The sequence below is a fragment of the Dipodomys spectabilis genome, unplaced genomic scaffold (genome assembly GCF_019054845.1).
Source record: "Dipodomys spectabilis isolate Male_0828 unplaced genomic scaffold, ASM1905484v1 ptg000178l, whole genome shotgun sequence".
NCBI lineage: Eukaryota > Metazoa > Chordata > Mammalia > Rodentia > Heteromyidae > Dipodomys > Dipodomys spectabilis.
Window position 1 is genome coordinate 13,126,876 of NW_024870855.1, and position 24,931 is coordinate 13,151,806.

At 43.7% G+C, this 24,931-nt stretch overlaps 1 protein-coding gene across 1 annotated transcript; it reads left to right on the forward strand.

The window, feature by feature from the left end:
- The first annotated feature begins 10,949 nt into the window (after positions 1 to 10,949).
- Positions 10,950 to 13,857, forward strand: Neurod6 (neuronal differentiation 6). Its single transcript, XM_042695133.1, has 2 exons — positions 10,950 to 11,246; positions 12,581 to 13,857. Exon 2 carries the CDS (start codon positions 12,602 to 12,604, stop codon positions 13,613 to 13,615), a length of 1,014 nt encoding a protein of 337 aa, XP_042551067.1. The 5' UTR covers positions 10,950 to 11,246; positions 12,581 to 12,601; the 3' UTR covers positions 13,616 to 13,857.
- Positions 13,858 to 24,931: the final 11,074 nt, after the last annotated feature.

The window sequence follows — 24,931 nt, forward strand, 5'->3', positions numbered from 1 at the left end:
CTCCAGTCTTTGAACATTTCCTGGCAAGGGAGGCAGGAGGGCCCTTCTCGGGTTCTCTGTGGATTGTGCTTTCTGGGAGCCCTCGCTGACAAGCCATCCCCTGACCACAGACCTTTCACGTTTAGAACCAATTTTGTGAATTCATCCCCTTTCTATCTTTCACAAACTATAAGGTTTAATAGCGATTAACACTAGACCACAGCACTTTCAAATTAACGATAGCCCTGCCAGTTCTAATTGGTATTCTAATTAGCCCAACCGATTCAACTAATTAAGAACATTAAACTTTTTAACAAAGGCTATCTTGCTTTGTGTGTTGTAAAATGGAATTTAAGACGGGTGGGAGGGAGCAGGGGAAGATGATGGGGGAGGGATATGAACCAAGGCAGTGGACCCAGTTGAGAGCAGCTTTGAGTGGGGAGCCCTAAGGAGGGCTGAGGGTGGCTGGTGCCTTCAATTCCTGGGATAAGTGGCCCCTGAGCCTTGGCTTTCCAGAAGGGAAAAAAACCAAGTGAGTGCAGGGTGGCCCACTCTGTTTTGCTCCCTATTTGGGGGATCCAGAGACTCTGTTTGGGGTCCTGAGGAAAAGTAGCTGTGAGCTGTCTCATGTGAGCTGTCTCATCTCGCACAGCAATGAGCTGGAATGTGGGCTGCATAATTGAATCTTTGTCATTTCACAATGGGCTCAACTGGAGCTCCCCTATTTCCATGAGAATCCATGCCACGGTGAAGTTGGCATTCGAACAGGAAGAGTGGGCAGTAGAGGCAGACTGGCAGAGATTGACTGGAAGCCAGAACCGTGGTACCCTCAGCACCTCCCTTTGCTTCCCCTTCCACACCCAGCATTTATAGTCTGTAGACTTCCCCCCGGGAGAGTTCCCAGCTCTGTCAACCTGCTCATTTCCCAGGAGAATTCCTCTTGTCTAACTCACCAGGGCCAAAATATCAGGAGTGAGTGACTTCAGGGACACAGAATTTAAGGGGCAGCCACAACAGATTGTGTGCTGTGTCTCCCAAAATCCACACTCTGGAGCTCTACCCACTAAAGAGATGATTGGAGGAGATGGCCTTTGGGAGTTAATTTGGATTACATTAGGTTACACACACACACACACACACACACACACACACACACACACACACACATCACATCCCTTTCTCTCTTCCTCTGTCTCTCCTCCCATTCCCCTCTTCACAGCCTCAAAAGAAAGGCCATCCTAGGGCGAAAGGAGAAGAGACCTCACCAGAAACCAAATTGGTCCCTTGACCTTGGACTCGCCAGCCTCTAGCACCATGGAGTTAGTTGAATGCCTGTCCTCGAAGCCTCCCAATCTGGAGTGTTCTGTTATGGTTGCCCAAACAGACCAAGAACACAAAAATCAAGATTAAAAGAAAAGTGTAATGCAATGTTTGTGAGAATATAAACAACAATCCTCAGTGAACACAATATCTGAATGTCCCATATCTTCTGGGGTCTGATCCGTGACTTTGCTACTTCTCACAGCCTCTGTGTGAGGTTTCAGCCTTTGAAAGCCCCTTCCAGGGTTGTCTGGGTGATGGTCCTTCCAGCATCCTGGCCCCAGGAGGGCTCTGTGGCAGGACCCATGAATCCAATCCAAGCAGTCCTCTCAGTTGGGTTTAATGCTCTGTTGTTGCTACTGTGAATGTTGCAATGATCTATGAATGAGGGGCCCCGCCCCTCTCTTCTGTTCTGGGTCTCCAGTGATGTAATTGGTTTTTCACCCAGCACCAGTTTTTTCACTCAACAGTAAAGTGACTTACAGACCTCTCACTGTGCAGCCGGGGGCCCCAACTAAACCTACAGTCAGAACACAAAGTGGTCAGATACTCAGAGATAAGAGAAAGGTGGACAGGAAAGGAAATCAATCATGACACAGATTCAAAACACTTGCTACACTCATCACGGAGCAAAATATGCTGGCTCGTGGTGAGAATGCGTGGGTCCACGAAAACCTGCATTTCCCTGAGAAACTCCAGTAAAAGGAAGCCACCCCATGGTGGGATAAATTTGGGACATGATTCTGTCTGTTCCATGTCCTGTTCCTGGAGAGTTGTAATGTGCATCAGCAAGTGGAAGTATCCATGAGAACAGACAGCAAAGAAAACAGACGCCTTAATGCACAGTTACGTTTTTAGGTGATTTCTCCTAGTCGTCTACAGAGCACTCTGGGAGACTTTATCAGAAAGTATATTTTACGAGGAAAAGCAATTTGATTTGCTAAAATAAAATCCATGGAGTTGCCAGGTAAAAATGCAGAATGCCCAGTTAAATTTGAATTTTAGATCAGCAATGTATACTTTTTATTATAACTTTGTTCTACATATAGACACATCTAAAATTCAAATAGAACTGTGTCCTACAGTTTTGGTTGCTAAGTCTGGCACCTGAGTAGAGTGTTCATTCTTCCCTACTCAAATCATGTGACCTCCGAATGGAAGGTGAGCAGCTTGTGGAAACCGCAATTGAAAGAAGTAGAGGAGGCAGATGCTTCCACAAATCACAAGTCTTTCTTTCTTTCTTTTTCTTTCTTTCTTTCTTTCTTTCTTTCTTTCTTTCTTTCTTTCTTTCTTTCTTTCTTTCTTTCTTTCCTTTCTTTCTTTTTTCTTTTCTTTCCTTGCTTTCTTGCTTTCTTTTTTTCTTTCTTTTCTTCTTTCCTTCCTTTCTTTTCTTTTTTCTTTTTCTTTTTTTGGTTGGTCATAGCTTGAGCTTGGGGCTTGGGCATTGTTTTTGAGCTTTTTCACTCAAGGCTAGAATTCTACCACTTCAAACCACAGTGCCACTTCTGGTTTTCTGGTAGTTAAAGGGAAATAAGAGTCTCACAGATTTTGCTGCCTGGGCTGGCTTAGAACCATGATCCTCAGCCTCCGATCTCAGCCTCGGAAGTAAGCTAGGATTACCAGAACCTGCCACAAATATGTTTCTTGTGAGCTACTACATCCTTCTCATACCTTGGGATTATCAACAAGGAAAGGGTTTAACATGCACTGTTGGTCAGACCCTACCTCTAGTGACAAGTTAGATTTGTCTGTGAAGCATTCTGCACAGTCCCCAGGCTGTGGAAAATTTTTAGGGAGCCTCCCCCAACCCAAAATTGAAATGAACATAATCCAGCCTGAATGATATTTGTATACCCTTGTATACCCATATCATTACGAAGCATCATTTTTATTATTTTTATGGAGGAAAGGGTCCACATAAGTAAAGGAGGTAGAATTCACTAAATTAGAGTTCTAACCTACCCACAAGTTCAAGTCTACAGGAAGCTCCACCTTTTTCACACAATCTCCACTTCTCATCTAGTTATGATGGAAATTCCCATGGAAACAATAAAATAAATATTCTAGTCTCCTGAGGTATAATTAGAGCGATCACCGCTAAGCCTTAAGAGAGACTTTGTAAAGTGTCCCAGTTTGTCATGCTTAGTTTGGAAAAGTAGACTTGAATGTCCATCTATCAAGATTCCCCATGGGCTTTTCCCTGCTTTCATTTCAGACAGATTACTAACTATGGTACCTTACCACTCTATGACTTGAGAAATACACCTATCAGCATCTAAATGTCCCTGGAGGCCAGAGACCACTCAAGGGCAGAGAATATGTTCTATGTAGTTACCATAACAGGCCTGGAATTAGTGTAACATGTGTCCTGTCTGCTCTTACCATTTCAAATACATCATACATTCATTAATTTCTACTTCATTTTTGTTACTGATCACACACACACACACACATACACACACAACCACAGAGATTATTTATAAGGAGATATACATGCTAATTAGGAAGGATTCTTGCCTTGGAGAACAGACAATTGTGATCAATAGCATGAGTCATTATTGCCACATGATCTCCTCTTGTCTTCCATAAAGTTTTATTTTTTACAACTGAAATACACACACACACACACACACACACACACACACACACACTACCTAATTTATAGTGTGTAGGACATGAGGCTTTGTCTCTGACTTTTTACCCTAAAGCTAATGAGGCAAGGATCACAGCTTTGATTGACAGATGGGCCTGGTTTCTATACGGTGTTCAGCCATGGAATATACTGTAACTATAATCGATAGATTTCATTCCGTTGTTGATACCTACTGATCCTACTATCCAAATCAACGTGTTGTGTGATATAAGTCCAGGAAAACAAAATGAAACATACAAAAATCAGGGGCAGTTTTTTTACCTCTTAGTGCAAAGAGAGAGACAGATGTGATCACAAATAGCCCAGTGCAAAGCAAATTATGCTAAGCACAAAGTGCAGTGGGAAATCGGGAGGGAGAGATTAATTCCAGGCCATCACGATGTGAGTGGACTCCTCAAATTTATCACCACCCCAGGCACAACTTACCACATATGTTTAATAATGATGGGTCAGGATCAGTCTTCTAAAACACAAATGAAAATATACAGTAATTAGATGAGACTTGCCAACAAAGCAGAGCAAACCAACTTGAAGTCCAAAATACTAAAAGGCAAATCATGATTTGTTCTTTTTCAGTTTGCTTGACTTCAACTGCTTATTTTTCCTCCTGTTTATATAAACCCAAGATGTGATAAGGTCTGTGTGCACAGGGCAGAACTCAGCCAAAGAGTGCGATCTCTGAAGACTGAAAGACTCATGCCTGTTTGCATTTGAAGCTGTAGCTTCAGCAAAGTTAGCCTTTCCACCTGAATCTTCAGAGTCCAAAGTCACCTCAACAGCATATCTCTACACACATCACAGCTGAAAGTGCTTCAATCTTTATCTTAGCTGGGTGTGCACTGTAGTTATTATAGCAAAGCCATCAATGGCTTAAAAAGTAAGTAGAGACAAAGATTTAGAGAATATGTAGCAACAAGGTTCAAACTCCTATAAGATCTGCAGCCAGGTACTAAGTAGCAATTCGTCCCTAAGAGGCTGCTATAGATTCCTGGTCCAAATATGGAAAGTGCAAGCAGTCTATGCCATTTTCCGAATCACTGGTGGCATGGACCATTAGGTTATGAACTGTCTACCTGTGTCCTGAATGTCCGAATCACCACAGGGCATCACCACAGACTTGAGGGAAAAGAATGAGAAATCTACAAAGAGTGGAGACGTATTTCCCATTAATGACTTACACTCAACTCTTTCACACTGTCTCAGTTTTTATTTTCAAATAATCCCTTTTCTAACACAACACTTGCTGCCCTAGTCTGGGTGTTGTCTGGCTGTCATAGCACCAGGGATGGCAGGCATGGTTTTTGTTGTGGCGACACTGGAGTGGCAGAATCTTTAAAAGTGAGGGTCCCAAGAAAGGGCACTGGGCCCTGAGGGTTGCTAATCTTAGAACAGCCACAATAGTTCTGACAGGATTCTGGGTTAGTTCTGGATAGCACATGTTGCTGCCAGAGTAAGTCTGACTACTGATTTATGCTCTGACTTCCTGTCTGGTAGTATGATCTCTCCTTCCCACATTCATTCTTGTATTGTGTAGCCATCTACCCTGTCAGAACTGGTTCCATGTTGTTTCAGTGTTGGTGTTGTTTCAATATTCCATGCTGGTTCAGTATCCAAGTACAATAAGCTACAGTATCCTTTTTTGGTTCTTAAATATTCATCTCCAGGCTGGTGCTGGTGGTAACCTGTAGCCCTAGCTACTGAGGAGGCTGAGATTTGAGGTTCATGTCAAAGCCAACGGGAGCAGGAAAATCTGTGAAACTTTTATCTCCAATTTATCACTAGAAAACTGGGGCTCAAAGTGACAGAGCATTAGCCTTGAGCAAAAAAGCTCAGGGTCAGTTCCCAGGCCCTAAGTTCAAGCCTTATTACAAAAAAAAAATCCATCTTCAGGTATTTCATTACAGCAATGGAAATAGATCCACCTACCACATGCCAGGTACTTCTCCAGGAACTGTGCTTCTAACAACCTATGAGATAAGAAGACAAGCACTCCATTTGTTGATGGAGACATGGAAGCACAGGTCTTTCCCAAGGTCGCCCAGATGGGCAGTGGGTCTCAGAAACCAGCTCTAGATGCCAGACATTCAGCTGCAAACAATGCTCACACAGCTGTAGTAAGAATTAGAAACAAAATCTAGATGAGGAAAGCATTTAAGAAATCTCTCTAAACACCAGTTGAATATAGTCTTAATAATTTAGCCACAGCATACAAGAAGTCAAAAGTACTTTTGCCAAAGTACTTCAAGTTTCAAGTATTCTGAAACATCCTCGTGGTACAAGCACAGCATGATCCTGGACTTCTGCTGTCTTCCTGCAGGCTGCTGCATTAGATCATCAAAGCAGATATTCTCTTACTTGCTCCTGCCCACCACAGTCTGTTCTCAGTCTTTTTGGTCCTTCCAGTTGGCTAACCTCATTCCCTTAGCTGGAATCAAACCCACTGGTCAAAGGGACTGTGTCCCTTCATTCTTTCCCCAACATCAGACACCTAGGAATCACTCAGTAAATATTTACAGGTAAGTAATCAATGCCTTCCTTGTTTAGATTCCGAGTTCAAAGCTTCTAGAGAATGTTATCTCATGTGAAAATGTGTGATTGCCACATGCAGTTATGAACTCTTTCTATATCTCTCATTCTAACTCCCCTTAAAAGTATATGTACTAGATGGAAGTATGCACTTCTGTTGGATATATACAGAGGAATGAGATGCACCTAGCTTGTACACATTCACCAAATTATAGGTCCTGGCTGAGCCATTCTTATATCAAATCGAACTCAAAAATTTCCAGATTCTTAACAGTAGACAGAAAAAAATCATAGCACAATCACTTGATGGAGTACTATGTAGTAATAAGAGTAAGTCATCAATGGTTACATGCAACAACATGGGCAAATGACATGCCAGAAAACACTGGAATGGAGAAGCCAGACCTCCTCCAGAGCACTCACTGAATAACTCCATTTGTATTACTGAAAATGCACCAAGATAACATTGCAGACAAAATGCATGAATACAATTTGATGGTGTCCGGATAGCTTTGGAACAGTGGCTGGCTGGTGTCTGGAAGGGGTGGGAAGAGGTTTCTGGGTTGTTGGGAATGTTCTGTTTTTCCATCCACATTCTATGGCCCAGATACCCTCAACTTGTCACATTTTATGGCTCAGATACCCTCACTACGCTGTGTCTTTATGGTCATGTGCACTTTTCAGTCTGTGCTGCTTTTCAAATGTGACCAGAAAGAAGCAAATATCAAAAGAAGGAATTCCCCACATAACTGCAAGCTTAACTCACTCATAGCAGCCACTCTCTCACTCAGGAAGTGCTTGTTGCTCTTAACCAAAGGACTACGAATGTGTTTCATGAGCCCAATTCAACCCTAACTTCTTTGCAAGCTAGTGCTCTCTCCCTTGCCCTCATGATATTCATAACAGGAGCACATTCACAAAGGCTTTGGGCCACTTACCCTTGTAATCTCAACTACTCAGGAGGCTGAGATAGAAGGATTAATGTTGTAAGCCAGCCAGGGCAGAAAATTCCTCAAGACTCCCTCACCAGCTAACCAGTGAAAAGCCAGACCAGATGACTGAAGTGGTAGAGATCTAGCTGAACAAGCCAAGCAAGTGTGAAATTCTGAGCTCAAGCCCCAGAACCAGCCAGACAAACAAACAAAAAGACTGTTTGTTGAAGGAAGGAAGAAGGAAGTTAGGAAGGACGATAGAAGGGAAGGAAAGAAGGAAAGAAGGGAGGGAGGGAGAGAGGGAGGGAGGAGGAAAGGAAGGAAGGAGGGAAGGAAGGAAGGAGGGAAGGAAGGGAGGAGGGAAGGAATGGAGGAGGGAAAGAAGGAGGGAGGGAATGAAGGAGGGAAGGAATAAAGGAGGGAAAGAAGGAAGGAGGGAAGGAATGAAGGAGGGAAAGAAGGAAGGAGGGAAGGAAGGAAGGAGGGAAGGAAGGGAAGAAGAAAGGAAGTGACAACAGAGAAAAGTTTCCAGCATAAATCTGGTCCTGGGTTTTGCTCCTTAATCTTGTTCTGTTGACTTGTCCCCTTGGGAACTAAGGAAAAATGGACTGCATGAATTCCCATTTGCTAAGGCACAGGTGCCAACAGATTGTACCAAAAGTCACTATGCCCAAGCCTTAATTTGGACTATTGACTTCTTTGCTTTAAGATGGAATGAAAATTAGGTCCAGATTTTCTGTGGTTCATCTCTGTAAGTGAGATACAAGAATTTAGCTAGCGAAAGCAAGAGACAGCAGGCAGACAGACACTAGGCACTTGTTACAAAATCTATAAAATGTCATGGCCCAGAAACAAAAATCACAATGGTTGAATAGTATCTGATGCCTTATAGAAGTGAACATTGCTGTGCAGTGTTGCAATTTAAAAAAAACGTATTATAGAAACTGTGATATGACACTGCCTCTGTTCTGAGCCTAAGTCAGAATTCATTTCTGTCTGGAGTTCTGTTTCTCACTTGGTTCCTCAGCACAGCAGAGCACCAGCGACAGTTCGCTGTGTGCCGTGTACCAATGCATACGAATGCATACACATTTACATATCTGGAACCCTAGTAAAAAGACACAGAGAAATTTGAAAAATGATTGTACAGATACACTGAATCCTAAATCTTGTTAAATCCGTACATAGCAACTTCTTGTTCTACTTTCTCTTTTTTTTTTAATTTTGGAGGAAAAACAGTGACTAAGACATATAAATAACCAATTACTAATCAGAAAAGCTGATAATAACACTGATTACCCCCCACCCATCACTATTGAGGTTTTCCTTTCATTATCAAAAGCAGGAACAGCACAGCCCAAATGTTTTCACCAGTGAGCTTTCTCTCTGTCTCTCTGTCTCTGTCTCTGTCTCCATCTCTTGTTTTTCTGCACATTTCGCTAAAATATAAAATGGATCTTTTTGACGAGGCACACCACTAGTTTGCCATGCTGCTCATTCCTTGGCTTTTCCTGTATGTGATACTTTTGATAAAATGCTTTTGAAGGCTGCAAGATTGCAATATGGCATCCTACACCCAACCTGAGTCACCCCAGCCTGCCTGGGCTCACTTTGATATTTGTGCTCCTTTGCATTTAAAAATTAAACCACATACAAAGACAAACAAAATCCTGCCTTTGACTCCACTAGGGAAATTCTTTGTGCTAATACATAAAATGGGGTTAGGTTTTGATTCCAAATGTTCCATGAAATTGACACTCAAGAGCAACGATAACTTAAGCTACCAATTTTCAGATGACTTTATTATATTTGCTTCTATTCTAAAACATGAAAAAGCCAATTTACCCATTTTAACTTACAAATTTAGAGTCTTACTCTTACTGTTTTTATTGCTGATTAGGAGAGAAAATTGTCCACTTTTGCCTCGCACGATTCTTGTTGCCAGCTCCCCCATCTTTCCTAGAATTGTCTAGGAGAAGTCGGGTGACTTTTTGAGGAGGGTGAGAATGTCAGGTAGAGGAACTGCACTATATTTTGTGCCAATGTGAGCCCCACGTGCAGCAGAGCAGCAGAACCCAGGCCTTCCTGCAGTGGGATTTGTAAGGGGGGGCTCACAGGGTTAGAGATTACACTAATACCAAAAGCATACTCATGCTAGAGAAGATTACACAGGCAGGCATCAAACAACAAAGCTTGTGTTTGTTTGTTTGTTTTTAAACTTTACTTTGAAGTTGAAGTTCACTTTTTACCTTGGGTACATTCCCGAAATGAAATGCATGTTGATAGGAAGGGGTAGGAGAGGAGAGAAAAGATGGTGCAGTTTCTTGGCTTCAGGGTCCAGCTTGTTAGGCAGACTGTGTGAGCTTTGTACTGCAAAGTAGAAACACCTCCCAGCTGTTATCGAAAAGAACCCAAAAGAGGGGACCACACCTAATAGGGGAAAACAATTGGACATGTATATAGAAACAAGATGATAATTAAATTGATGACAGTCTAGAAAAAAAAAACAAAAATAGGAGTTTTTTTTTTAAAGGACAAAGACCAATAAATAAATAAATAATAAATCTGAAAACTCCAAAACGTGAGAATGCTAATCTGTGATAAAATTCCTCCAAAGAATGCTGAGTGGAAAATAAAACAACCCTAAGTGATCATTTTTATGTTTATTGTGCTTGAAATGGAATGAGAAGAAGCAGGCACGTTAATGATTGGAGAAAGAGGATAAGGAAGGAGTAAAATGTGAAGTTCGTAACTAGTGGAGAGTCTAAGTGTGGCTGAGTTATGTCTGCACCGGTCTATATGTGCCTGTGTTCATGTAGCTATGTATTATCTATGTATTTACTTTGTTAGGTATGTATGTATGTGTCTGTCTAGCTATCTATCATCTGTCTATTTTATCCAATCTCCCAAAAAAAGTTGTGGGAAGATAACAGCAAATGTAGGAACGGGAACATTTGAGGATGCTTTTCACAGACTACAGATAGACAGAGAAACTATTCTTTTATTCCAAATTCCTAAGGAGCACAGAAGTCTTACATGCGATAAAGAACTCACACACACATGTACAGACAGAGATACACTAACACAGACACAGATACAGACACACACAGACACACAGACACACACAGACACACAGACACAGACACACACACACACACCATGAAACAAACAAAGAAATAAAGAGCCTGTGCCGACCCTGGTCTCTGCTGCTCGTCTCAGTTTGGTTCAGCACCCAAGCCCAGTGTCTGCCCAGCTCCTTGCCAAGGCTTTCATTCCCTGGTGCCCAGGTGCCCTGGTGCCCCGGTGCACAAAGGAGATGGTGATCCTCACAAAACAACACCATCCCCAACAACAAAAATCTGGCTCACACAAAAGCCCACCTTGCAAATGAATGGAATATTAACGACTCCCTAGCAGTGGCACCGTTGGCAGGGCGAAAGTGAGCAAAGCACTAACAACACAGCTCTTTCTCCAGATCGCCAGGGAGAGAGGAACACACTACTGCAGGCGGAGGGCTGGTGCGGTCCCTCCCTACCCGGCTAACCTCCTGTGTTGATGCATGGATGCTGGTACCCACTTACAGGGATGCCAGATGATCAGTGCAGAATGAAGGTCCCAAGAGAGGATCACATGGCTCTCTCTGCCCTGTGACGTCACTAGCAGATGGCATGAGTACCAGCTCTGGCAGTTGGTATCAATGTCACTTTTTAGAGATCAATGAGATAGTGCAGATATACACAGATCTAGAGGCTCCTGGAGACGATGCAACACTCAGCCTGAAAAGATTTGGAAGACCCAAAATGAAAACTGATTATTGAATGAAATTAAAACCTAAGGTAATATAAATAAAGATATACTTCAATTGCTGCTGGCTTTGCATGCAAGTATTTAAAGATACAGTGTCACTGTCTTGGAGTATTTATATGCTCTTTGCCATCTATAACTTCTTATCCTATCTTGTTCTTATGATATAATTATCACATACTTTCACTGCTATTATGTAGGACTGCCAGTATGTGGACATTACTAAGAGTTTGTGTGTGTGTGTGTGTGTGTGTGTGTGTGTGTGTGTAGGGGGCTACAGATTAATTGTTACATTGAAAAGTCTCTGCTTTAGCATGCTTGTTTGTTGGAAGACTCTAGATGAAAATCCTTGCTGCTTTATCCCACAAAAAAACAAAAATGCAATTGAAACTTAAATTCTCTTCTTCCCCTTTCATTTGGATTCTAAACACACGCGCACAATTGCAGTGAGAATTCTTGGACCATTCCTGTGGGCTCTTAGCTAGAGGGACACTTCTGTGGCTCATCGAACAACAACAACAAAAAACCACTATGAGAGTAGGGTTTTTGTCCAGGATGATCCGAACAACAGTAAACAATTACATTCAAAATAATCTTAATGTCATGTTTTTGTTTTAAAATTTTCCAGTGTTTTTTATTTTCATTTGTTTATGGAAACTGGCTCTTTTCTTTTTACAAATTTGTCTAATCCCCTTTTCTTTTCAAAGGCAAGGAAAATAGTGTTCTTTTGCATAATTCTTTTACTGATCAGAAAGAAATCAGTTTTAAAATGGATTCAATTACTCTTTTCTTTAAATTTGTATACTCTAACAGCCATTTACTTAAATTCACACTCGAATGATATGATCATTGCAAACAGGGGATTTTTTTTCTAAGAAAAATCTCACAAATTTGTCAGTTAATGGAGAGATAGTACTTTTCATTTTAAGAACTGTTTTCTCTGCTGTTTTGCTCTCGGGTGAGCTGGAATTAATGAAATTTTGCATTGCTATAGCATGGTTTTCATTTGCTTGAATTCCACAATCCTTTTCCTACATTAAAATCCAGTTTAAAATCCCAGGGAAATGGGGAGGGAGATGCTGCTGAATGAATGCGTCCTGACTTCTTGGCTTTTGGTAATTTGCCTGTGTAAATCAATTCTATTGCATGCATCAGTGTTTTTTGTTTGGGGGTGTTTTATTTATTTTTTTTAACAATCATTAGTCTGCACAGACTCAAAAATTTTATTTAATGCAAAAAGGTATTCGTCTTGATATCAGTCTTTCTCATGTGCTTTGGAGTCTTAAGATTAAGTTATCAAGTGTGTCTGAAGTATATAAACTTGAAAAATGAAAACACTTTAAATATTGTGCTGGCATTTTTTCAGGTAATTTAAAATTAGAGAACCATGTTAACACTACCGTTTGATGAGTCTGTTGTAATGCCAGAATCCCAGATGTGCAGAAAGTTTTCTAGAGAATGCGAGGACCAGAAGCAAATCAAGAAACCGGAAAGCTTTTCCAAACCAGTTGTCCTTCGAGGCAAGAGCCTCAAAAGAGCCCCAGGAGAAGAAACTGAGAAGGAAGAAGAGGAGGACGATCGAGAAGAGGAAGATGAAAACGGGCTGCCCCGAAGGAGGGGTCTCAGGAAAAAAAAGACCTCGAAGCTTCGGCTGGAAAGGGTCAAGTTCAGGAGGCAGGAAGCCAACGCCCGAGAGCGGAATCGGATGCACGGCCTCAACGATGCTTTGGACAATTTGCGAAAAGTGGTCCCCTGTTATTCCAAAACGCAAAAACTATCCAAAATAGAGACTTTACGACTGGCCAAAAACTACATCTGGGCACTTTCCGAGATCCTGAGGATCGGCAAGAGGCCAGACCTGCTCACGTTCGTGCAGAACTTGTGCAAGGGTCTCTCCCAGCCGACTACAAACTTGGTGGCCGGCTGCCTGCAGCTCAACGCCCGGAGTTTCCTGATGGGGCAGGGGGGCGAGGCTGCGCACCCCACCAGGCCACCCTACTCCACCTTCTACCCTCCTTACCACAGCCCCGAGCTGGCCACCCCCACGGGGCACGGGACGCTGGAGAATGCCAAGTCCATGAAACCCTACAATTACTGCAGTGCGTACGAGTCCTTCTACGAGAGCGCTTCCCCCGAGTGTGCCAGCCCTCAGTTTGAAGGGCCCTTAAGTCCTCCCCCAATTAACTATAATGGGATCTTTTCCCTGAAGCAAGAAGAGCCCTTGGACTATGGCAAAAATTACAATTATAGCATGCATTACTGCGCAGTGCCGCCCAGGGGCCCTCTGGGGCAGGGCGCCGTGTTCAGGTTGCCCGCTGACAACCCCTTCCCCTACGAGCTACATCTGCGCAGCCAGTCTCTCACCATGCAGGATGAATTAAATGCAGTTTTTCATAATTAATGAGGAAAATGAAAATAAACGGTGGTCATTCACCCCCCCCCCACCCGCCCCTCGTCTAATTAAGACGAGGCAGATGCCCGTGGGCTGAGTAATTGGCACAACTCTGTTTAAGGTGTTCACTAGTTTTTCAAGTGTGCTCCAACTGCCGTGAGAATTTTCTATGTAATAAAAAAAATATCTCTTTTCCTATGAGAACTTCTATTCCTTTCCTTTTGTCTGTAAACCACTGTGATTCTGTTTCTACTGACAGGATTTTTTTTTTCTTGCTTTATTTTCTCTTAGATTTACTTAATTTGTTTGAACAAGGTGTCTGAGAAAATAGTACTGAATGAAGACACGCACGGAGCCTGTCTTTTCCGGTTGTACAGTCATTATAAAAATGCATGATATTAAAATCAGATGAGTCAAACGATGTGTTGATGATTATTAGGCATTATATATTATGTATCTCTGAAAATGGACACAGTAAAATATGGAGACTTTCACTGAGCTAACAATGGCTTTGGACATTTACAGCAAGACTTTAAGTGATGTAATTTTCTGTCTGTTAGGGATGAGATGAAATGTACCCTATGGGTAACTATCCCTCTTCTGTATCTGTAAAAGGGGGCAACGTGATGCTGGGGAGGTGGTACCCTAATTTTGGAACAATTATTTCCATCCTACAGAAAATGATTTTCCTGCACTTGAAGTGTTCAGAAATTATCCTTACAGGTTTGGTAGCACAGTAGGTAACTGGTTTTCCTACCCCCTATTTTTAAAGCAATTAAACATAGATATTTCCCCTTGTAACAGCCACCTACTAGCCGTGGTGATTTTGCATGATACTTATTATTTCCTGGGACACGTCTGCCACATCCTCCCCGTTTCAGAAATACTTCTGGATTACAAAACCGTACTGAGCTCAAAACAAATTTCTTAAACAAAATGGCCAGAGCGCTGACAAGACTTTCCTTTCTGGAGTATCTTAAATGAAAGCATGGAGCCCAGGAGGGTTAAACATCTTGGGGAAACAATGATAAATCCTGGTAACCTTCAACTCAGGCCTAAATTCGGTGGCAAATTTCCAGCAAACATCACAGTGGGTGTTCAAAAGGGAAGGTTTTTTTTTTTTCTTCCGCACCGTTTAAATGTCTGGCCGATTAAAGGCTAAATTCTGGGATTAAAAGTTTCGGTAACAAAAGATCACCCCAAACTTAAGTCTACGGGGCTTGAGAGCTGGCCTTCTTAGAGCCAGCCCCGTGGCCTCAGGTGGCTAGGACCCCTGGCAGGAGTCGGGGAGGGGAGCGGCTGGCAGAGGCCCAGGACGCGCGCGCCGGCGCCTGTGGCAGTGGCCATGGCGGGACGCGCGGACCGGGTACGGAGCCAAAGCTGCTATTGCGCGCCCCGCGGGCGGCGGAGACGGGCGAGGGGGTGCAGGTGGCCGTGATCCCGCGGATGCCATGGACTCCGGCCGCACATGCACGAGTCCCGCCCGCTGCCCGGCTCCGCCGCCCTCACCAAAATTGATCTCCAAGTCCAGGGACCCCGTTGCCAGACTATCGGGACCGGCAAAGACCCGCGGCATCAGGGCCCCAGGCTCTGGCAGCACCAGGAGGGAAGAAGGGGATGGCTTTAGCAGCTCCAACTCAATCTGCCTTCGCATCTCCTTCCAGCAGCGGTGCCCTGTGTGCCCCGCCCCTTCTCCTGCCTTGCCCGGAGATCCCCAGGCCAGCAGGTCAGGGGCGGGCTGGGCTCCGATGGCATGCAAATTAGCACGGATTCGGTCCTGGCTCCAGGAGGGACTCAGCTCCCAGCACTGCTGCGGTCCCTGTTCCAGGAGGGGACTGGGCCCTCCGGGTAGAGATGGTAACAAAATAGACAGCAGCCAGTCCCTCCGTCGTCTGGGCCAAGGAGTGGTGGCTCTGGGCCACCATTTATCACCACCGCCTCCATAGGCCCACAAAGCCCAGGCTCCTTGGGCAGATCCGGGGTGGCCTGAACTCCTTAAGGCACCTCAAACATTAGGAGCTCCAACGTGGCCATCACCCACGTGGTCAGGGTCCCCATTGTGAGCCAACAAGACAGAGAGGAAGAATCTGGGAGCAGAAGAAGTTTGTTTTGTTGCTTCTTTTTAGCAGGTCCCCTTTAGTCCCTAACACGTGCATGTGGTCCCCTGGTCCCTACCCGCTCTGCAGGAGGCAGGTGTGGCCCCCAGTCCTGGAGGAATGCAGGATTCAGGGTGAGGTCCCCTCCTGGTCCTCATCCTGGCAGCAAGGTGCAGGATACTGGATGTGGCTCTTTGGACTCCATCAGCCCTGCTGCAGGGTGCAGGGTGTGGTCCCCTTGAACCCATCCGGCTGCAGGGTGCACCCATGGATACTCAGAGTCTTATCCTTTGGCTTCTGGAATAGTCTTTCCAGGGCCACAAATCCTCACTAGGAAAAGACTGCCATGGAGGGAAACCTTTCTCTTCCTCCCTTCTGCCAGGTAGAGGAGTGGCAGGGGACACAGGAAAGAATCTAACCATGCAGGAGCTGCCCCTCACCTCACAGCCCTATTCATGAGAAATTGCAGCTAAAGAGTGAGGTTTGGGGCACACACCCTAGAGAACAGGAAGCTCTCTGAGTGATTGGAAGCGCAAGCTTAAGGTATGGTCCCTGTTGTAGTGACTGACTGGTGTTGCCCTGTCCCTACAGTGTGTTAGGGCAGCCTGCTGGACAGATAACCCTCTTCCCATGAGCCCAGCGTGATGGGCAGACCCCTATGTTAGTGTCTGTCACCACCCACTGTAGCCTGGGAAATGGTAAGACTTGTTCACTCACACAAGGACGTCCCCATGTGGGCTAGGCAGGCTTGTCTTGGGTTGACCTGGGTGGGATTCTTGCCTTTCCCATTCCCTACCAGCATTTCTTCTGAACTTCTAGTAATTACTGACTTGGAAGTAAACTAAGCATCTTTGGTTTTAAGCTGGATTTCCCAGTCGGTATTTACCATCTTTCAAGTATGTGCTTTCTTCTCTATTTGTTCTTTCACGTTTTACGGATCTCTCTCTCTTTCTCCCCCCACCTTTTTCCTCACCCCTGCCATACACATTTTCTCTTTTGATGTGTCTGTATTATACCTGGCGTAGGCCTCCATTTTCAAGACCCAAAATAGCCAGCTACTAGATCTCTAGCCATTGTTTTCACAGCCCCATTAAGAAAGGGGTGGGCATGGTGGTAAGTGCCTGTAATCCCAGGTACTTGGGAGGTAGAGCTCTGAGGATCATAGTTTCAATCTGGTCCAGGAAAAAAAAAACACATAAAACCAGAAAAATAAACTAAGAAGTAAAAGGATGCAGCAGGGCTCAAATGGCAGAGTATGTGCCAAGCACATAAGAAGCCTAAGATTCGATCTCAAATACAGCCTTACAAGGGGAGGAGGAGGAGGAAGAGGAAGAGGAAGAGGAGGGGAGAGTAAGAAGGAAGATGGCAAAAGGGAATCCAGCCACCTAGTCAAACTCCTTTAGAAAACCCAGTGCAATGATTTCTACTAGATTCTGCTGAACACCTCAGATTTAGGAAAATCTGGGAAATACATCCTTTTAATTGGGAAATACATCCTAGTTCACAGAGTTTATTGCCACCAGGAATAAAAGCAGTCCTGCAGTAAGAAAAGAGAGATCAGATGTTGGTCCAGGCTCTAACTATGCCTGTACCCCCACCATCCAGTCCAGTCAAGTCCTCCTCCCCCACCTGGACCTACCACTTCTCCCCAGCATCCTCCCTCACCCACCTTCTTCCTTCCTCACCCTCCTTTACCCTTCTTCACCCTCTCTCATCCAGGAAGGACATGTATCGTCATTTTGTAGAGAGGCAGAGGATTCACTCCCGATACTCAGGATCTCTTGCTTGAACCACCTGGCTCTCTGGTGCTTGGTCACTCCACCCCATGGGAGCTGAGTTCAAATTAGCCTCCTGTTACAACCACACCACTTCAATGTTTTTCCTGTTCTGAGCTTGCCCCATTGCATTTCTCCCCTGGGTAGGGGGTACAAGGCAGCCTCCTTTTCCACAGGAACCTTATTTCTTGAGTCTCCTGATGGAAATCCACATTTATAACAAAGCTTCCCAGAGATGTGTATAAGAAAGAGAGAGTCTCTAACCTGTCCTCTCATGTTAAATATTTAGTAGGATCTCTAATCAGTGCAAAGAGTCAGACATAAATATAAGGCTTCCTTTGCTACCTGGAGAAGGAATGATGACAAAACACTTTCTGCATCCAAAGCCCTTCTGGGCTCTCATGCTTTTTCTTTAGTATCAACCAGATCCAGAGTGTAGCTATAGCTTTATCAGGTGATCTTTTGTCCCTTTGGTCCTTCTTCTAGCTCGGCCAATAAACTGAGATTGCAAATGTTTTAGTATTTATTCTAGCTCCTATGCCAACATAGGGTCATAAAAAGGACAGGATCCAGGGAGCTGAATCTCAAAGTCACATAGACTTCTATGTGAAGCCCCCAGACCCCTGAGTGAGCTGTGAAGACTTCATCCTGCCCTGAAAACCCAGTTCTATTGTGGTCCACTCACTTTTTCATACCTAGGTAATATGATTTTTGATATCTTAGTTGGTTATACATTGCTATGTGATATATTGCACTGATTAGATTACATTCAGTTTGACAACCAGGTCAGTAATTAATCCTCTCTGCTTCTCCAAAGTGCATGCAGCACACGTACACAGCTCTTGATTTGGGTTTGGGGTTGGGATCTAAGTTCAGGTCTCGATGCATAGGCAAAACAGGCCAACTTATCACTGCCAATAAGGGTTGATGCTGAGCCCCCACAGCAAAGTGCAGACTCGTCACCTCTGAAGTGAGAATAAGGCACAGATGTCACTGGGATTTGTGAAGATGAAGTGAGATCGTGGCTGAAAGCCACTTAGCCTGCATTCGGGTTCAAGTATGCATACCATCAATGAGGCCAGTGAGCTGGTGTGGTATACCCTCACTCATTCCTGTAAGATCTAGATGAAGTGCAAGCTACATTTATCATGTAGCCTTTATTGGTATATTTTACAACAGTATGAAATAAGAGCTTCTATATAGTAAAAGTCTGGTTCATCTGAAATGGATTGTTCACACACACACACACACACACACACACACACACACACACACACAGAGTGATGTGTATAATCCAGTGTCAGATGTCAGGAGGCTGGAGAGCCTCTGATCTAGCAAGGACAGATGAGAAAGGCCAGAGGAGTCGTGTTTGCAATACCTGGTGCACACTTCTGAGCTCAAGTGCAGTTTGTGTAAGATGCCATCACAGCTGAGGTGAGGGCTCACCATGGGGAAGTCCACACTGAATCACCAGCCAGTTTCCAGAGAATACTTTTGCAGTGGCATTGGAACCTCTTGGACATCAAGTCAAGCACCTTCCTCTTCCCTCTCAGACTTTGGCAAGGGTATTGTTGTGTAGCTAAGAGCTCTACAGGAAGATGGTGAAGAACAGAGATGCTGTGAGCAGTAGAAAGGAGAGGAGGAGCACAAGACACTTTATGAAGTCTAATGTATGGGGATCAAGGAAAACACAGCTTGAGTGACACCCCTCCCCAGACCAGCTTGCAGGAATCTGACACCATCCCATTCAGTAGGACTCTCAAGCTTTCCCAGGCATGCAATCTCCCAGGGATATGTTTGTTGGAACAGCAGTTCTCAGGATCCTCAACCATCACTCCGCTTCCCCATTACACAGTCTGTGTAGGAACCTGAATGCCAGCAACAGAAATGTTGCACACCAACGTGACACTCAGCTTCCTGTTGTTGTAACTTATACCTGAGATAAATTACCTATTAAAGAGAAAAGGTTTAGTTTGGTTTACACTTGGAAGTTTCAGTACTTGACCCTGGTGCTTAGGACCTGCAGAAATGCATTCTGATGGTAATATATTACAAACAGTACTGTGTACCTTTTGGCCATGAAAAGAAGGAGGAAAAGAGGAAGAAGAATAAGGAGTAAAAGGAGGAAAAGAAGATAGGAAAATGAAGAGGAGAATAGGGAACCATAATTCTATTAAAGGGCAACCTCCTTCGATTGATCCCCTACCATTCTCTACTTCTTAATGCCAACCAAGGGTACCATGAGCCAAGGAGTAATTCTTGAGCAACATGGGTGTGCAAGAGACATTCTATATGAAGCTACAACACTAACAAATGAACATTTGCCAGGTGCTAGTGGCTCACACCTATAATCCTAGCTACTCAGGAGGCTGAGATCTGAGGATCTTAGTGCAAAGCCAACCGAGTCAGGAAAGTCCATGAGACACTAATCTCCAATTAACTACCAGAAAACCAGAAGTGGTGCTATGGCTCAAAGTAGTAGAGTGCTAACCTTTAGCAAAAGAGCTCAGGAACAGCACCCAGGCTCTGAGTTCAAACCCCATTACTGACAAAGAAAAAGAGGGAAAGAAAGAAAGAAAGAAAGAAAGAAAGAAAGAAAGAAAGAAAGAAAGAAAGAAAGAAAGAAAGAAAGAAAGGAAGGAAGGAAGGAAGGAAGGAAGGAAGGAAGGAAGGAAGGAAGGAAGGAAGGAAGAGAGGGAGGGAGGGAGGGAGGGAGGGAGGGAAGGAAAGGAAGGAAGAAAGAAAGGAAGGAAGGGAAAGGAAGGAAGGAAGGAAGGAAGGAAGGAAGGGTAAAGAGGGAGAGAAGGAGGAAAGGAATAAAGAGAGAGAAAGAAAGAAATGAGCACTCATGAAGGATCATGAGAGCAGATATACAATGCCTTAGTAAAGTCACACAGCCTCACAGTACTCAGAAAGTTTGGCAGGGCCCAGGGGAACTGTGGCAGAGCCCCTACATTTGAGGGTGCAACAGATTCACATTTCAGAAGCATTCACCAGAGTGGTACAGTGAGAGCTCCCAGCTGAACCTAGAACAAATTGAAAAGTTGTTGGAATGAAAGAGAACAGAGGGACAGGATAGATAGGAGAGGAGTAGCTGAGGAAGGGAAGATCAGTGGGAAGACAGACAAAGGCAGAAAAGCAAGGACCTTTGTTTGGACCTTATTGAAAATATGTAAAAAAGTCAATAGAACGGTGACTGTTGACAGCTCAAGAGGGCTTTAGTTGTAGACAGGGTTTGCAAAGAAAGAGGAGCAAGGCCAAGCACTGACCCTGGGGAACCCCAAGTACATCCTCTCCCCTTGGCCCACCGCAAGTGAAGCTCTGAAGCCCCAATGCCCTCCAGACCCCCGCCGGAGTCCTAGGGTGAGCAGCACCAAGGTAGGAGCATGGTCCAACCCCTCCCAAAATCCTGTTTAGGTTTGACCATCATTGTGGCAGAGCTGGGAGTGGTACTGTGGAGAGTCATTTAGATGAAGGTTAATGCTGCTCTTTCTTTTTTAAAAATGTTTTTATTGTCAAAGTACTGTACAGAAGAGTTACAGTTATGTGAGTAAGGTAATGAGTACATTTCCTATCAAACATTGTTACCTCCTCCTTTGTTTTTCCCCTACCATCCCTTCCCTCCCCACCTCCCCACCTCCCCAACTCCTCTCTTCCCTGTCCCCGAAGTTGTAAAGTTCATTTTCAACTTAGGGTCTTGTATGTCTCATTGTTACAATGGGTCAACCTGTATCCTTATTTCAGCATTTTGTTATTTCCCTTCCCCTCCCCCAAATTAGAAAAAATGTTTATATAAGATGCAAGACACTGGAAGCAAATACAGTGAAAAACAGGGGTTATACCATGGGGGAAGAACATACAAAAGAAACAAAAGAAAATCACATAGTACATTATAAATACATGAAAAATAATAGCAAGAAAGAAAAAACCATTGTGTCCCTATCTTGAGGTTCATTTCGCTTAACATCATCTTATATGGTCATATGTACATAGCTTTTTACCTTTTTTGCTTGTCCTAGACATATACTAGTTATTGCAAATAAAGGAAACCATGGGACCTATGTTTCTTTGGGCCTGGCTTACTTCACTTAATATAATTTTTTCCAAGTCTGTCCATTTAACAAAGGGGGAGGTATCATTCTTTCTGATGGAGGCATAGAATTCCATCTGTTGTTACTCGATTTGTAACTGGGGTGAGGTGAAATCTCAATGTTGTTTTGATTTGCGTTTCTTTTATGGCTAGAGAAGTTGGGTAATGCCGCTCTTTCTGAGAGACTAGATGAGTTAGCTTGAGAAGGACTAGTGAAGCAAGCCCAGCCCCTCAGGTTACCTCTTCCAGTAAACCTGTGTGTCCTCCTGCCTTCCATGATGGCTCTCACAGGCAGCCCAAGCATGGACTTCCATCCTCTGGGATAAACACATCTCTATAAGTTATCCAGCCCCAGATTTTCTGTAATAGCAATAAAAAATAGACCATGACAAGTGACAACTCCAGGGCTTTGATTTCCAGATAAAGGAGAGAAAATAGAGGATATCCCCAGAGTAGTACAAACATTTTATTATCTGTGGTTATAGATCTGTTGTGTCCTGGTATCAGAGGTCCGCTGTGATGTAGTGCTTAAAAGATGGGGGAATCTGGTCATTGGATTTGGATGACATTGCCCAGCTCCTTGCATCCCAAATATAGAGGTGAGTCTGTGTCTCATGGAAGAGAAAGAAAAAGTATTGAAACAATTAATGACCCCCTGATTTCATACTGCACTCCAAGAATCCAATTCGAACAGCACAGAGAGGCTGAAAGTCTCAATCAGGGCAGCCTTGTGTGTTCTGTGTATGGTGATGACCTCATCATGGATGGAATCATGAAAAGGGGACAATCACATACCAAGCAGGGAGAGAGGAGAGCGGGGAACAGGACTCTTTCTGAGGACATGCCTCTGTTGGGTGGATGGATGGATGGATGGATGGATGGATGGATGGATGGATGGACCTCTCCCCTGAGAGTTCCCCCTACAACATCTGCATCCCAGAATCTGTCCCTTGAGAAACCACAAGAGCACAAGAGCCTCATGTGTTCTTCCTGACATAACTCTCCCAGTGGCTAAGGAGTGCACACTGAGACTGGCCCCATCAGGAAATAGAGGCCACGAGGGGTGAATACTGAGATTGACTCTGTCAGAAGATGGAGGCCTGTGGCTGGCCTGTTGGGGTGTGAAAACCCCATCCACACCACTTTCCAGGCTCCTCACTTCCACATGAAATCCTTTGCCTGAAACAGAGCCTCAGCATGCTAGGTTTTGCATCGAAATTAAATTGTGATTATTTTCCACCCAGCAGGGGAGAGAAAATGGTAAGTTATATAATAAAGACAAATCACCTAGAAAATATGGGGGAAAGTTCTTGAACATTCCACGCTCCCCTGGCCATGTGAGGACCATGACTGTCCCCTGGCGTAACATGCCCATTCGCTACCAGCTAAGGCTCCTGGTCTGAGCAAAGGCATTTCTTCTCTAAACATCTGGAGCTAAGGGAGATGGTAAATGAACTCTTAAGCTTTCCAAATGATAATCTAGCATTACTTAAAAGTCTACAAATTTGTTCCTAAATGTATTTAAATCTTACCAGCGAACATGATGCTGGTTATTAAAAAGTAATTCTGGAGAAATTAGCTTGTAGCTACAAAATTAATATAATTCATTTATTACTTGCAGCCACAAATCAAGATGCTGTTAACACTGTTACCCACAATTTAGTATGTGCGATAAGTTTCCATATGGCTCCAATTTTTGTTTTTCTGGTCACTCCATTGAACAATTTACAGAATAGCCCAGCATGTCTAGTTAGAAGCTCTTGACCTAACCAAAAATAGGAAGCAGTGTCTTTCAAATGGTGGAATTAAAGATTTGCTTTATTTCCTAATTTCATCACAATAAGTAATTATGTGCTTTCAAATCTATAGGCCTGCTATTATTTACTCTTTCATTGATGGGAATAAAATCAAGAGCATTCAATCTCCAACAGTAGCCAAGACTTCTAGTATTTTTCTTCCTTACTCACAATTTCCTTCTTCTTTTCAGTTTTCCTCTTAGAAGACAAGAGAAGAAATACACACACATATATGCATATGCATATGTATATGTATTTAGATACATGAATGCATACATACATACCCCTGTTTAAGAAGTTTGAAATAAAAATAAGAGTTGTTAGGAGTTTAATCCCCCTTCTCCACAACCCTCCCCCAATCAGGTGCGGTCTGCACCTCATAGCTAAGTCATGCCTCCTTCTACAAGAAGTTCAAGTATCCTAAAGAATGAGATATGTGCCACTTGCATCATTCCAGAAAATAAAAACACGATTACACTTCACTGCTCTGGCCTTACAAATAGTGATTATGACTCTTACCTTGATTTCCTTTTTTGTTGAGTTGCCCGGGGACAGTGTGCCCCTTGACCTGCATCTGTGGATCTCAGCCTGGTCAGCAGAGGGGGGCTGCTATTATGTCATACTGCGTCCCCAGGGAGCTGGTGACACCTCTCACCCCCTCTCCTCTGAATGTGTCCTGCAACCCTCTTCCAGTCACGAGGAAAGTCTTGCCTCTCACTCCTCCAGTCTTACCACATTCTTTCCTGCTGTCATTTCCAGAAGATAAACTGCAAAGAGAAACCTCAGATTCAGACCAAAAAATAAATAAAAAAAAATAACATTAATAATGATGACTAAGATTTATCTTCTCAACTTCACATCTGTAATTATAACCTTTTATTGCTACGTTTTATACAGGAGCAGTGGAGGAAGAAGGGAAGCCATAGAGAAGGGATCTGAGGCTATAGAAAGAAAAACTCTGATTCCCTCATTTTCTGCAGGAAAAGGGGTACATGAGGCTATGTGACAGAAACACTGCAGCCAGCTGCAGCCCTCAAAGGACCACTAAGGCACCTGACTCTGCACATGTCTTTGTACTTTGATCCTGGCTAGGGAAAGTAAAGTCATTAGAAAAGGAGCATTGCAAAAAGATCCATGAAGAAAATTAGTTAACAGTTAGGGATTCATAAAAAGAGAGCCAAATGATACCCAAGAGTTTATCTGCAAGCTTGCTATAATGATGCTACCTGCCTTCTGAATCGTACTCCCCACCCCCTATGCTAGGCAAGTGCTTTGCCACTGAGCTACACTCCAGGCCCCAAATGGTAGTTATTAAATCTTATTTTATATGGATTATCACAACAACTTTTTGACATATCACGGTAAACAAATGCAATTTCCTTTCTGAAATGTGAAATGGAGAGAAATTAGGTGATTCGTTGCTCACATTCTCTCTGTTATCAAGAGACAGAACCTAAATCAGGCCCAAGACTTTCTCACTGCCAGGCCTATCCATGGCCCTTCCAAAGTATTGCATTTATCTACATTTATCTACTTTAATAAAGTCATGTAAACCCTTGACCTAATAA